Genomic DNA, 15,563 nt, shown 5'->3' with positions numbered 1-15,563 from the left:
CCTGATGCCCAGGTCCTGGCTAGACCCCAGTTCCTTCTCACAGACCATTAGCAGTTTTCCACATTCTCAGTGATGGGTCCCGTACTCTCAGCCCATCTGTCTAGACCCCTCCTTTCTCCCACTTCCTTAGCTGGGAACCCAGGCCATCTGGGTGGCGCCAAGTGGAGGGAATTGGAGACCAGTTATGAAAGGAACTCTTCGTTCTTTTTCTCATCATATCTGTTCCCTGCAAAGATCTGTATCATTCTGTTCTCTCTTGCCCCAATGCTGTCTGATGATATCCTCCGGCACCATACTGTGGACACCAGGAGTAGCACAGCCCCCAGGGATGTGATCAAGCCCTCACATACTCACATATACACTCACAAACTGGCTCCAACACCAGTCATGTGTTCTTGGGCAAATCACTTTACTTCTCTGACACTGCTTCATCATCTGTAAAATGGGAATGACAATACTTTTCAGAGTTGTTGTGAAGGAAATCCTTGGTGAACCAACTACAGGATTGTGAGCTAACATTAGGAATGTGTGAATTGTCCTTGTGAGCACTGGACTTGAAATCAAGGAACCCTGATTTGAATGCTGGCTCCCAAAGTCCCATGACCATGAAGAGGTCATTCGAATTCTTTTATCCTCAGTTACTTCATCTGTAAAACGGGAATAATAATAATAATCCCTACTTCATGGGATTTATGTGGGTGAGGAAATTACTTAACTTAAAGAACCACATTATTCTATTATTATTATTATATACGCTGAGCCAGGATCTAGGCTTCTACCTCTCTAACACTTGCCACCCCTTCTTACCTGTAGGCTTCTTCCTCTAACATTTGTTACCTCCTCTTACCTCCCCCAGAAGGGTCTTATTTTGAGACCCGTAAGCTTCCCATTGAACCTCCCCACATCTCCTCCCCTCCCCCAGTCCTTGTCCTATCCTATCCTTTTACACACTGCCTAGCCACCAGCCCCCTCTCCCCCCACACCCCCAGACATCTGCTCCTTTCCCATGCAAGAAGGGGGTGAGTTGTCTGTGCCATTTTCAGAGATTTTTCTGCTGCTTCTAAGGCTGCTTAGGAGACAGTCCTGTAAATATGCCTTTGAAACAGCAACAAAAACAAAAGAAAGAAAATAAAGGGGAGAAAAACTAGACTTAAAATCTAGTTCTGTTTGCCGATAGTGTGAAGGCAAGTCATTTCTTACTGGGCCTCAGTTTCCTCATCTGCAAAATGAGGCACTGAGAACTTGACATGCTTCATTCACTCTGTTTTTCTAGCTTTAAACATAACCTGTGATTTAAGTAGTAAAATTAGAACTTGAATCCAGGATCTAAGATCCAATGGTCTTTCTATTATATCTCATGTTGCCTTTTCTTCCTTCCACCCTTCTATTCTTCCTTCTGTCCTCTTTTCTCTCTCTTCCTCCCTCCTTCCTTTCTTTCACTCCCCTTCCCTTCCCTTCCTTCCCCTTCCTCTCCCTCCTCTTCTCTTCCTTCCTTCCTTCCTTCCTTCCTTCCTTCCTTCCTTCCTTCCTTCCTTCCTTCCTTCCTTCCTTCCTTCCTTCCTTCCTTTCTTCCTTCCTTTAGTGCTGAAAGGGTCTGTAGAGGTCATTCAGTCCCATGAATGCCTCATTTCATAGAGGGGAGATAGGATGCAGAGGATCACACAGACAGACAGCAGGTGGCAAAATCAGGATTGGAATATGGGTCTTTTGGTTTTAAAGCCAGCATTCTTTCCATTGTTCCAGTCTGGGACCTCTCTGACCGCTTGCTTCTCCTAAAGTGGAGCTCTGGAGAAGTTCCAGGAAAGAATCCTTGTGAATAGGAAGTATTTATATAACACTTGAAGGTTTACAAAGCAATCCCTTTCAGCTTAATCCTGTGAGCCTATGATCTCAAATTAGACTGTAAGCTCCTAACTGTGGGGACTATGGCTTGATAGCATGGTAGGCTGGGAAAAGTACTGAGCTGTATTGTGAGGAGCCCTGGGTTATAATCTCATGTCCACACTAACTCACTGTGTGGCCTTGGACAAACCCTTTCCTTTCTGGGGACATCAGTTTCCCTATCTGTAAACTGAAAGCATTTGAACTAGTAACATTTATGGGATTTTCTAGCTCTCACATTTTAAGAGGCTTTTCTTTAGCTTTTAGGGTGCTTTGGGCCCTTGCCCCTCTCCCCACACCAGCACCCCTCAGTGGCCCTGTTCCCTTGCAAGGCCACCTTCTCCTACTTCCTGGCCCAGAGTGAGGGTTCCCCCCCTCTATTCAGCATGTGTCCTCTGCATCTGGGCCCTCATTTTATTTTGACCTTTTTTCCCTTTTCCCCAGGGGTGCCTTTTCCATCGTTAGAAGGTGTGTGAAAGTGTTAGCTGGTCAAGAGTATGCTGCCAAGATTATCAACACGAAGAAACTCTCAGCCCGAGGTAAGTGACTTCCCTCTGGGTTTCTTCTTCCCTCTTGAGAATCTTCTTTCACTTTTCCCACCCCTATACCCCATTCTCCAGTAGTTGGATGTGGTCCAAGACTAGGTCCTGTCTTGCCTTGGGGGGAAGGAAGGAGAAGGAGGAGAAATGAGCTTTCCTCCCTTCTTAGATTTGATTCTTTGTTCTATGGCTGGCCCCAGTCAGAGGACCTGGATCTTGGCTTTCTGCCATTTACACAGCTGTGTGATGTTGGGAAAACCAGCTAACCTTTCTGAGCTTTGGCTTTCTTTTCTATTAAAAAATTTTTTAGACCATCTGTCCTTCTTTCAGGCTCTTTCCAGTTCCAAATCCCATGATTTGATAAATTTCTATTTGCACTTTGGAATCATACCATTGCTTCTTTCCAAAAGATGTGGAGGCTAATGACTACAGTTTATCTGACCTACTGTGGAGTTTTGGGGGGCTAACACATGCTTCTGTTTTCCCCCAAGCTATAAATAAATAAGTGGCTTTGTAGACATCCTTTTCCTTCTGGGTACATAAAGACCCAAGGTATGGCCATCTTCTCTGCCTCTTATTTCCCCCTCCCCTAATCCCTGAGGCAATTATAAGAGCAAGATTTCATATTTACCCTTTTGAAATTTTATCACAGTGATTATTAGATTTAGAATTAGGAAAGCTGATTTCAAATCCTGCATCTCATACCTAATGACTGTGTGATCCTGACTAAATTATTTAATCTTGTTGAACCAATTGAATATTTATTCAATCCAATGAGGATTTATTAAGTACTCACCAAATTCAAGACACTATGCTAAGCATTCTGGATACAAAGACAAAACTAAAAATGTGACCTTGACCCTAACGAGGATATGTTCTCTTGGAAGAGGGGATTGTTCCATATTTAGGAACAAGAATACCATAATAATCTGTGGAGGGAGAAAGTGCAAAGCAGGGGGATCAGGAAAAGCTTCCTGTAAGAGGTGGTACTTGAGCTGAATCTTGAAGAAAGCCCGGGATTCTAACAGGTGGAGGTAAGGAGCAAATGCATTCTGGGTATGGGGGAACCACCTATGCAGAAGTGCAGAAATGAGAGATGAATGCCAAGTTGGGAAACAATGAACAGTTCAGTTTGACCGCAATTTGCCTACTAAGTTAATAGATGAATTAAAATACTCACTGATGATGAGATTTCTCACATCTTTGAAACCTTAATACATTGATGTGAATTTCACCATATTAGATTTAACTTAACCTCTTGGAATATAAACAGGGTTATAGTTATAGTCAGATTTGCAGCTATACGTATTCACCTATCCATGCCTTCCTTATCTTTCAGTCTTTATATCTCAGATTCATAAACTTTGAGTTGTCACCCTAGATAAGGTGTTATAACTGAATGTGGGGGTCATGAAATTATGATTTATTATCAATAAATGTCTGATTTGTATACCTCTTTTATATACCTATTTACCAAGGTCTCATAAAAAATTTTTAGACAAAAAGAGGTTGTGAGTGGAAAAAGTTTAAGAAGCCCTAATCTATGTGAATGGATGGGTTTGTCTGTGCATTTTAGGAATGCTTATGCTCACATTGATACAGTATTTTAGGTTTTTCAAACCATTCCAAACCTAATGATCTTGTGATGTAGATAGTGCATTATTCTCTCCATTTTACAGATGAAGAAACTAAGGCTCAGAGAGGTAATAGGACTTGAGTCACATACTTAATAAGTGTCAGAACTGGGATTCAAATCCAGGCCTCTTCTGATACCAGGTCAAACACTATTCTCACAATCCAGGTTACCTCTCTAAGTGCAAAGTACAAGAGGATCCCAGTCCATTGTCTTCCAGTCTTCTGCTCTTCTTACTCTTCTTTATTCTCTTCCAGAATTAATGCCAGTATACTGAAGGGTTCTGTGTCAGTTCATCTGGAGGAATAACCTCCCTCTCCTGACCCACCATCATAAATCTGTTTGGGATTGACATTGACTGGGCATGGCTCAGTTGTGTTTCTGCCAGCTGCTGTGAATTGATGACATTTGGCATCTTCCCAATTTTATCTGGTCTCCTTGGAATCTCAGTCTTATGGCAATCAGGTTGGCCAGAGTCAGGTACCAGAAGCCACTAAAAACAGTGTGGTTCATACCCTATACACCCATGACTCAGGTCAAAGCTTGATCCTGTCCTCTCCCAGAACTTCTCCCAACTCTCCCAGGATCTGAAAGTCCATCTATTCCCTTAATCTAAGACTGGTTGTTGGGGAGGAAGTAATGGGAAAATGAAAAGGAACAGCAAAACTGCTCCTTTTATGAGCTACTCCACAAAGAGATTGGGACAAGCTTTGTAAGGAATAGTGATCTATACTCAGCGTGGTCCTTTTTTGTCATTTGCCTCAGGCCCTGGACCATCCCCAGTATGACTCATCCAGACACTTTTCTAATTGGAAATAGTCCTAATTGGAGAGACTCTATGCAATACAAAAACTTGTGGGTATCCTTACTCTATCTATTGGCTATGTCACATAGCTGCCCAAAACTGCCAAAGAGTTAATCAGGATTTGAAGTTAGATTTTTCCTAACTCCAGGTCTAGAATTCTATTCTCAGTAGAGTCACTAATGATCAAGGAAGTGATGACAGAGGGATGTCTCCTGTCATTTTCTTCTCTAGCTCATTTTACAGTGGAGGAAACTGAGGCAAACAGAGATTAAGTATCTTTCTCAGGGCCACATAGCTAGGAAGTGTTTGAGGCTGGATTTGAATTTAAGTCTTCCAGATTATGGATCTGGGACCCTATTCAGTGTATCACCTACTGACTGAACCCCACTGCCTTCAAGGCTCCAGGTTTCTCAAGAATTTAGCCTTCCAACAACAAAGAGACTTGGTACAATTTCTCTGAGCAGATTTTTCTGCTGGCTATTAAGTCGCTGCCAACAAACTAAAAAAAAAGAAGTTTCTTTCTTCTTACTCCTGGGAATAAGCTCCAGGTGCCCAAAGCTCTCTGGGGAGTCTGCTCCTGGCTCTCCAATCAGAAGAGTGAGTCTTATGAGATTTAGAGTAGAAAATAACCTGAGAGGTCTCATTTAGTTATTTTATTTTACAGATAAGGAAACCATACAATAAATAAGCAGAAAAGCCAAGATTTGAATCCATGTCTTCTCATTCCAAATCTAATTCTTTCTTCTCTGTAGCACATTTGTTGCCTTTGACGTCAGTGTGAAGGGAGAAGAGGATGTGGAAGGCTCCAAGGTCATGGTGGGAGGTAGTGGTAGTGGTGGTGGTGGTGACTGGCTCCTGGTTTTCATCTATGTTTGGGAATGGGGTTGGTTCACTTGGCATTCAGCCATCCCATAGAACAAGGAAACCTCTGTGACCAAAACCTCAGGCCTGAATTAAGCAATGGAACCTATCAGCTTAACATCTCCCGTCCAGCTCCCTTCCCTTCTCTGTGCAGTTCAGTTGTATGAAGGTTGCAGCCAAAGTCACGTACAGGAATGCTATATCAATGGGGTTCCAAAAATAGATTATAGTTCATCCAAAAATGTGAATTACTGGTTAAAGGAGAGACTTCCAAGGGGTGCCCAAGGAGTGGACGTCCAAGTGGAATGTGGACATCCCCCAATCTCTTAACGAGGTTGCTTTTTAATCTTGGCACTCAAATAGGACCCATTTGAAGTGATGGGGGAAAAAAGGAAATGTGTTGTAAGAAGGGACATTTCTCTCTGTCTCCATATTCCTGTCTTGTTTTTGACTCTCAAATCACTCAGTTTTCTTATTTGTAAAAATAAAGCTATCAGGATGATCTCCCTGGGCTCACCTGACTTTTAGATCCTGGGATGTTTCTATTCTGATTGGGCAGGAAATGAACAGAACCTGGGTTCTAGTGCTAGGTTTGCTATATGATCAAAATCAAGGCATCGTCTCTCCCAGTGCCTCAGTTTCCCCATCTTTAAGATGCTCTCATCAGAGGATGGCTCTTTTAGTTATGAGGCTTTTAACTTTGCAGCTCTATATATTAACAAGGGAGAGAAAGAGAGGCATAGTGGATACAAAGCCAGTCCTCATGTTAGGAACACCTGAATTCAAATCCTGGTCATATCGCTTAATTTTTCAATGTTCCAGATAACTTCCTTGTTGAGTTGGTGCCAGCCTGTATTGGTAAAGGGAAATTTCTCTGATTGGAGTTTCATACACCAATGAAATGTAAATGTAAAATAGCTTATATAACATATTAAAATTAAGTGCTTCCCTCATGACAATCTTGTGAAATAAGAATTATAGTTTTTCCTGTCTGGGTTTTATAGATGGGAAAACTGAAAATCCAAAAGGATCAATGTCCCTTGGGATCATGGAGCTAGTAAATGGGAGAAGCAGGATTCTGGTCTTTCTTATCCAGATTCTAGCACTATCTGGCACCATGCTGTCTTGAAACAAAGGATGAATTCAGTGATACTGATTATCTCTTACAGTATTGACAGAGCTATTTTCTATTTAATCAGGCAAAATGGACTAATCCTAGAGCTCAGGAAATCTGGTTGAGTTTAAAAGACATCAGGCAATAGGCATTAAATGAAAATAGGGAGGAAAATAGACTCAGGAAGGGGGCATAGTATTTTCAATAGAAGAATATTAAAACTGCTAGGAAAATATGATTGTGTGTGCTCTCCTGCCATCTCAGTTTTCTTTCCCCTGCCCCCAAGTTGGTGAAAATCCTTTCTAGCTAGCTTCTTCCTCAGGGACTAGGGAGGCAAGTAAATTGACTTTCTTCCTACAGAGATTTTCTGCTTACTATGCCATCTCTCCATTAGCTCTTAGTTGCTCTTGGGCTGGCCCATCTCTTTGCTGAAGAATATTTTTTTCTAGGAAGTAATTTCTCCTGAAGAAGGAGATGGGGAAAGGTCAAGGATTTTCCAGCTCCTTTCTAAACAATCCCTTCTGGCAGCTTGAAAGTTTAACTGGGAAGCAGCTATAATTGGTAGAAAAGCAACTTGTCAATTTTGATTTGTGGTTCTCCAGTATTCTGAGAGGTGTAGATAGCGGGATTTGAGCTGGTGGGTGGGGCTGGAAATTGAGGGTTGGGAAGAGGGTGGGGACACAGGCTTTGAGGAGTTGATGAAATGAAACTTATTTTGTACTATTCCTTTCCTCTACATTCTAGCCAGACTTAATTACTCAGTGTCTCTGATCTCATCCTGACCTCTTTGGTCTTTCTGCATTTTTTTATACTATTTCTCATGTCTGAAATGGATTCCTGCAACTTGTCTCTATTTTTTTTTAAATCCACCTCTCCATCCCCTCCTTTGAGTCCCAACTTAGTGCCATATTCTCCAACAAGCCTACCTGTCCTCCCTTCCCAGATGAAAGTTGTTTGTCTTTTCTTAGATGTCCTACAGCAATCCCTCCCTTTTCCCCTTTGCATTTATCCATGATTCCATGATTGAAGCCTGGCCCTACACTTACCTGTGGGTCAAGATTCGATATCTAGGAATTGGAGGCTTTAGAAAAAGGAAGAAAACCATTACAGTTCTCCTCCCTTTCTAAAAGGAGAAAGGATGTTGTGGGTAGTGATTTCACCAAGAGCATCTTATACTAGGATGTTCTGTAAGCTAAGGCTTTGCCTTTGTCCTCATATCCCTTGACCTTCAAAAATAGTAGTAAAGAAATAACCTCAGGGAATGAGGGGCACAGGGCCAGAAGCTATGGTCTAGAACCATTTGCCTTGAGTTTTTCTTTTAACAAAGATAGGCAGGTCTCATCCCAGAGCTGGGATGATGTGTGTGGAATATGCTGGAGGCAGGCTTCCCCGCTATCCACCAGCTCTGACCTCAGAGGAATCCAATTCCTCTAATTTCCCAGAGGCCTGGACTTGGACACAAGTACTTCTTTCTCCTAACCCAGGAACCACGTAGGATTTTCCATCAAATTTTCCAAGTGGTGACCAAGAATGAGTAAAACAAATTTCCTACCACAGGTATCTTATCCTAAACCTCTCTAATTTGGCCATAGAGATTACCTAGCTTCCCAATCTTACTGATCCTGTGTTTATCTAGCCAGGACTCAGACTTGGCCTTGCCACAGTGAGGTGACCGGCCAATATCTAGCCCCATGAGCACCAAAGAGTTTCAGCAGCTCTGGGGTAAAGACTATTAGAGAGTAGGGAAGCCTTGGAAAATATGCTTACAATCTGGTAAGAGATGGCCTCTTTCTTATGCTATGTTTGCAGAGTATCATTAGAACCTTAGAATGCAGAATTTCAAAGCTAGAAGGGACCTTAGGATAGAAACTGAGAGCAGGAGGGAACCTTAGAATGGGCTATAAAATGTTAGAGCTTAGAAAGGACTTCAGAGATAAGCTAATGAAACCCTATTTTCTCCTCCTCCCTCTCCTCTCTCTTCCCCTATAGTGAAGCAGGGAGTTTAGGGGTTCAGAGGGGAGATGAGGAGACCACTTGGTCTTTGGGAGGAAAAATCCACTTCTCTCTCCCACCCACAGTCCAACCCAATATAGATCTGACCTGGAGTTCCTTGTGTTTCAGATCATCAGAAGCTGGAGCGAGAGGCCCGCATCTGCCGCCTGCTGAAGCATCCAAACATTGGTAAGGAAATCTGCCCTTCCTTGTTCTCCACCAAAGGGAGGGATAACTGAGAGGGGCTGCACTTGTGGGCAACAGGAAAAAATTAGGGCTGGAGTGGGGTGCTAGTGGGTAGTGAGGATGGGGCTTGTGTCTCCTGGTATTGTGGTAACTCCTGGACAGAATGGGGGGGTGAAGAGGTAATTTTGGACTCTTTGGAGGGGGGGGGGAGGTGGGGACTAGGTGGGGGTGGAGGGCAGCCACATTCCTTAAGAAGCAGCTGGGGGTGGGGTGGGAAGGGGGGGGGAAGAGAAGGCCTTTTCCGCCCAGCCTACGCCTGCCGGCAGCCTCCTTCAGAAAAGCTGTTTCAGGAAAACTCCTGAAGCTCCGAGAAAGATTAAAATAGTCCCTAAAGGGGAAAAAAATTCCCAGTGTACCCCCCTTCCCCCACACACACAACAAACCCACCAACAGTGATGCTGAGTCAATCTGTCACCCACCCTCGCATGTAGCCAGCACCCCCTCCCCATCCCAGCTCTGCAGCAAGCCCCCAGCCCTCAAAGAGAAGTGTGAAGAGGTGGTGGCAATTCGGTACTTCTCTGGGGAAGGTAGGTTACCTGAAATGACAAATGCATCTAACCTAGAATGGGAAACTTGGCAAGAATAGCCCCCTCTCAAGTCCACTCAAGGATGAAAACTCCCAAATTGTTATTGCTGGTCTTTCCTCAGGCTGATAGGTTTATAGAGAAGGTTCTGGTACATCTCCTGAGATATGACTTGGACCGTAGGATCTTAGAGTATCTAATCTAAATTTGTTGGGGTAACCAGGCAAGGTTTGCTCATAGCCGCAGAGATGGCATTCAGTCTCATGTCTTCCTGCTCCAAACTGAATGTTCTTTCTACTTTCCTTCCCAATAAGAGCAAGTTAGGGATAATCTAGGTGTATCCAGAACAAGCTTCCATAATCCTATCTTTCCACCTGACTTGTTTCTTGGAGTGAAATCCCTGTGTCTGCCAACTGCCTGGTCTCTACTCTCAAAACAAAGTGTCGTGTTCTTTCTCTCTGGCTTCACACTCTTGGAAGGTGTCCCTGTTGTCCAATACACCCTTCCCCATTTGTCCTCCAAACCTGAGGCAGCCCTGAGGCAGACAGAGGCATCGTGAAATAGTGTAGAGTCCTGGTCTAGGAGACCAGAACATCTGGGTGCGTGACCCTCAGCAAGTTAGTAGATCTCTTTGTATCTCAGTTTCCTCACTTGTAAAATGAGGGGATTGGATTCCATGACTTCTAAAAGTCCCTTGTAGATCTAAATCTATGATCCCATGAGATGTCAAAATAATAGCATTTAAATGATGCTTTAAGATCTACAAATTGCTGTATGTATATAAAATCTCACTTGATTTTCACAACTCTCTGAGGTAAGTGCTATTCTTACCCTCATTTTTAGGGTTGAGGAAACTGAGTCAGAGTGATTTGCCTAGGGTATCATAGCTAAGTGTCTGAGACAGAATTTTTTTTTTTTGGGGGGGGGAGTCAATTAGGGTTAAGTGACTTGTTCAGGATCACACAACTAGTTAAATGTCTGAAGCAGACCTGAACTCCCGGTCCTCCTGATTGCAGGCCTGGTGCTCTATTCGCTGTAGCACCTAGCTGCTTCTGAGGTAAGATTTGAACTCAAGTATTTCTAGCTCCAAGTAGGCATAAGGCCACCCAGTCACCTCAACATGCCTTCGGGACAAAGTCCTGTTTCTTAGGTGCTACACAGAAAAATCCTTCCCCCTCCATTCTTCCTTTTGCTGCCTTTCTTTTCTTCTTATTCTCTGAGATTTCAGCTTAGGAGGGCCCTTGTCAAAGTTTGATATTTGTCAGGTAGCAAGATAGTACAAAATGTAGACAGGAAGATATGAATTCAAATCTTAGTCTCTCTCTTGCTCAGTTTCCTGAATGGGGATAATAAAAGTACCTACTTCACAGGACTGGTGTGGAGATCAAATAAGATAACATATATAAAGTTCATTTTAAAAAAATAGCATTTTACTTTTCCAAATACATGCAAAGATAATTTTCAAGCTTTGCAAAACCTTGTGCTCCAAATCTCTCTCTCTCTCTCTCTCTCTCTCTCTCTCTCTCTCTCTCTCTCTCTTTCTCTCTCTCTCTCTCTCTCTTTCTCACTTTCCTCTCTCCCTCTCCCTCCCTTCCTCTTTTCTCTCCCTCTCTTTCTTCTCCCCTAATCATCCCTCTCCCTCACTTTCTCCCTCTCTGCCCTCTTTTCTTCTCTCTCCTTTCTTCTTCCTTCTCTTTCCCTCCTTCCCTTCAGTTTTTGATGCATTTCTCCCTTTTTGTGTTTTCCTCTTCCTTTCCTGCTTTTTTCTTTTTCCTTCCTCCCTCTTTTCCTCTCTCTCTCACCCTCTTTCTCTCTCTGTTTCTGTCTCTTCCCCCCTTCTCTCTCACTCTCCCATCTCTCTCCTCTCTCTCTCTCTTTCTCTCTCTCTCTCTTTCTCTCTCTCTCTCTTTCTCTCTCTCTCCATCCCCCTTTCTCTAGACAATAAGCAATCCAATCATATGTAAAGTTTTTAGCAAACTTCAGAGCCTATATAAACATCAGGCCATTAGTATCGTTACTATTAAGCCCCCAGTGCTTCAGCCAGTGCAGAATGGGGCCTGTACTATCCTTGCCCACCACCCTGTCAGAATGTTGCTATAGCTCCCCTAAGCTGCTGGCTTAGGTTCTGGCTCCTCCTAGTCTCTCCTTTTTCCTATTGTGGTTCCTACTCTCCTAATTCAGTTGCTCATTCAAAAGATATTTATGGGGCTGGGGGTGTGGTGTAGGAGGAGACCCTGGGCAAGGTGCTGTGGGGGAAGGGCTCAGGATGAACGAGATAGTTTCTATCTTCAGCAAGCTAGTTCTCAGTAGTTCTCAGATAAAACTAGGACTGTTGTGAGGCTCAAAAAAGGTAATGGATGTAAAGCACTTTGCACACCTTAAGGCACCTTAGAAACGTGAATTATTATTATTATTAGCCTCCAGTCACCCAGTCTCCATTCTAGTTATAATTTAATTCCCTGAGCTTTTTACAGTATTCCTGCTAAGCTCAAACAATGTTTATAGAGCAATACAGGGGTAGGCTGGCAAATATTTAACAACAGAAAAAAAAAAGTAGGCACACATACTCTTAAGTTTAATTTGCATTATTAACATTTTCTTCGCGATTTCTTAAGTCTAGACAATCAAGGAAGCCAAAAAAAAAAAAAAAAAAATCAAGCCTTGATTTATAGGAATTGCTGATTTCTGAAGTATAAGTGCTTACATTGACAATTTAACAACCAGTCCTCACAAGTCTGTTAGAGCGGGCTCTAGCACTTGCTGGTGAAAATGAATAACTAGTAGTCTAAGGTAGAAGGAGAGAAGGATGTTAAAAGAAATATAAAGAGATATAGAGATTGAAGGATCATACCTGTTTTCAGGAATCAGAAAATAATGCTAGCTTATTTTTATATAGATCCTCTGACTTTACCTGCATTATCTCATTTGATTCCTCGTAAAGATTCTGTGAAGTAATTGTCTTTATATTATCTCCAATTTACACATGAGGAAACTGAGGCTCAGAGTTTTTTAGTGGGAATAAATGTTTATTAAACTCTTAACTATCTATCAGATACAGTGCTAAATGTTTTGCAAATATCTCATTTGATCCTCACAACAATTCCCTTGAGGTAAGTAAGCTATAAATATCCCATTTTACAGCAGTGGAAACTGAGATGCAAATCGAGGTTAACTTGTCCCAGGTTACACTAGTATTAGTGCCTGAACATAGGTCTTCCTGATTCCATGTCCAGTGCTCTACCTTTTCTGCAAGAGATAGCATTTGACTCTAAAAGATTGATAAAGAGTCAATAGGAGGGATAAAGATAGGAAAAATTCTCAAAGAAAAGAGCCAGGAAAGCATAGTTTATATTTGGGGTACAGCATACAGTACAACTTATCTGGAGTGCCGAGCATATACAGGGTACCCCAAAGGTCTTAGTGGAATTTAAAGCTTGTGTTCTAAGACATTTGGGATGCCCTGTATAGAGAAACAATGTGTCCCAAACTAGAAAGATTGTTGACTGGGGTCAGGGTATTTAAAGCCTTAGGTTGAGAAGTTGGGCTTGGTTTAGTAGCAGATGGGGACGCATGGAAAGCTTCTGAACAAAGAAGTGCTGTGGTCAGATTTGGGTCTTTGGAAGATTCATCTGGTTGCAGGATGGATTGGATGGGGGGAGAGCAGGAAGCTCAGTGAGGAGGCTATTTCTATAGTCTGAGGAAGAGGCAATTGAGGTGGTGGCAGGAAAGGAGAGAAAAGGACAGATAAAAAAGAAACCATGAGAAGACAGAATTGCTTAGGGAGAGGAAGAAAAATATGACTGAGTATTATTTGAGCCTGGGCAACTGGGGGCGTGGAGATGGCACCCAGAAGGGTTGCAGTGTTTGAGGGTGACAACTCCATCAGCTATTTATACCCAGAATGCACTTCCACCTCCTTTTATTCCTCCTCCCCCCCCCCCTCCCCTTTTCCTGCTGCTTGGAGACTGAGGAGTGAGGCAGGCTTTCTGAAGCTGCACAAACAGGCTGATTACTCATTGATGGACAAGGCCATGTTGCCAGGGCATGGATCAGAGAATACAGAAAGGAATTGTAGCCTCCAGAGAGATCTGTAGGAGTCACTCAGCAGAGGGAAGAAGCTAGGTCCATGAACACAGTTTCTTGGGGGATGGGAATAGAGTAGGTTAGATTTGCACTGGGAAGACCTGGTTTGGGTAAGAAGAACCAGACAGATGTTATGGGTTCCTTTTCTTCTGAAAAGGTTCAGAGTTTCCAGCTGTATTTACTCTGAGCAACTTAGAAGGTAGCATGCATTCCCAGGAGGTAGAGTAAAAAAAAAAAGGATATGGGAGGTTTAGGTCCAAAGATAAATCACTTCAGTCATCAATCTATCCAACAGTGTAGGACAGTGAATTTGGATTCAGATACCTGGGTCCATCTCTACTTCTTATCTGTGTGACTTTGGACAAATCATTTAACGTAATTAGGTCTCAATTTCCTCAGTTATAAAATATGAGCTAGGATTATATGCTTCTGAGAACCCTTAGAACCTATGATCTTATAGGTTCAAATGTCAATTCTATCTCTTGCTGCCTTTGGGCAAGTCACTATATGCTTCAATTTCCTCATCAATAAAATAAGGGAGTTGGATTGGATTCTCTCTAAATTCTTTCAATTAATCCGTCTGAAGAATCTTAAGAGCCTCAGAGTTGGAACCAAGTCTTAGAAGGCATCTAGCCCAAGTTTCTACATCTCTACTCCCCCCACCCACCCTGTACAGGAATCTGGGTGGTTTATAATACCATAAATATCATGCTTAAGTTTCACGATTTCATCAGTGTGGGTGCATTTACCACTGATGTAGGTTCTAGCCCCTCCCTGCTTAAGAATAAGGTTTTAACAAAAAGCCCTGAAGGGCGGAGGAATTTTCCTGGCTGCCTGGTTATGGACTTCATGGCACTTAGCTGAAGGTGGATATCTGGAGAATTGGCTCACTGTCCAGCCCTGGGGCCCATATTTGAGATCTTTCTAGTCTGTTCTTTCTGCCTGGAAGTAAGTTAGCATGGCATATGGAGAGCACAGTGTAGTTGTAATAAGAAGTACTGGATTTGAATTCCAGCTTTGCTGTTTGTTTTTCTGAGCCTGTTTCCTCATTTATAAAGTGAAAGGATTGGGCTAGTAGACATCTAAAGTCTTGTATAGCTCTAAAACTCATAATTATGGAAGGTTATGGAAGAGCCTTTGAGAACTGCGGGTTCTGCTCTTATACCATCATGAGACATCCCATGAGCTTCTTAATGAAGGTGTAGGGTGATAGGGTCACAGATATCAAGCTGGAAGGGACTTCAGAAGCAATCCAGTCCAACTTCTTCATTGTACAGGCAAGGAAACTGAGGCCCATAAGTGAATTTTTTCAAGATCACAAGCATAGTAAATAGCAGAGCTTGAATTAAATTCCAAGACTTCTGATTCTGAATCCATAGCTCATTGGTGGAGAGGAATCAGTCATTAAAGCCCTATTAGGGATTTACCCTGGTTTCTTAATAGCTATATGATCACTTCATCTAGGTCTCAGGTTCTCATCTGTAAAATGAGGATTGGACTTAATAACCTTTAATATTCCTTCCAGCTCTAAACCTATGAATCTATGATATTTAGGGTCCCTTCAGTCTCATTTCTATCTATGTGCTGATCTTTCGTGAATGAGGCCTGATGGGAGATGCTGAGTGTTAAGTCTCCAGAATTAGGGACTAGTTTGTGGAGCAGCTAAGCGGTGGAGCAGATACAGTGTTCGATCTGAAGTAAAGAATACCTGAGTTCAAATCCAGCCTCAGATACTTACTGGTTGTGTGACCCAGCTTCTTCAAGTTCCTTATGTGTAAAATGAGTTGGAGAAGGAAACAGCAATTCCAGTATCTTTGCCAAGAAAACTCCAAATGGGCTCACAAAGAATGAACAAGAATATTATTCCTTACCACCTGTCCCCTAC

General features: G+C 42.6%; 1 protein-coding gene across 3 annotated transcripts in view; it reads left to right on the top strand.

The window, feature by feature from the left end:
• CAMK2A (calcium/calmodulin dependent protein kinase II alpha) overlaps positions 1-15,563 on the top strand; it is a 79,334-nt gene that overhangs the window by 13,069 nt on the left and 50,702 nt on the right. For all 3 annotated transcript variants that reach the window (XM_031953514.1, XM_003756709.3, XM_031953513.1), the window contains exons 2-3: positions 2,326-2,420; positions 8,955-9,014. In XM_031953514.1, the coding sequence (XP_031809374.1) occupies positions 2,326-2,420; positions 8,955-9,014 (155 nt within the window). The remainder of the gene's footprint in view (positions 1-2,325; positions 2,421-8,954; positions 9,015-15,563) is intronic.

The sequence above is a fragment of the Sarcophilus harrisii genome, chromosome 2 (assembly GCF_902635505.1).
Source record: "Sarcophilus harrisii chromosome 2, mSarHar1.11, whole genome shotgun sequence".
Classification (NCBI taxonomy): domain Eukaryota; kingdom Metazoa; phylum Chordata; class Mammalia; order Dasyuromorphia; family Dasyuridae; genus Sarcophilus; species Sarcophilus harrisii.
This window is presented reverse-complemented; position numbering and strand designations above follow the sequence as displayed.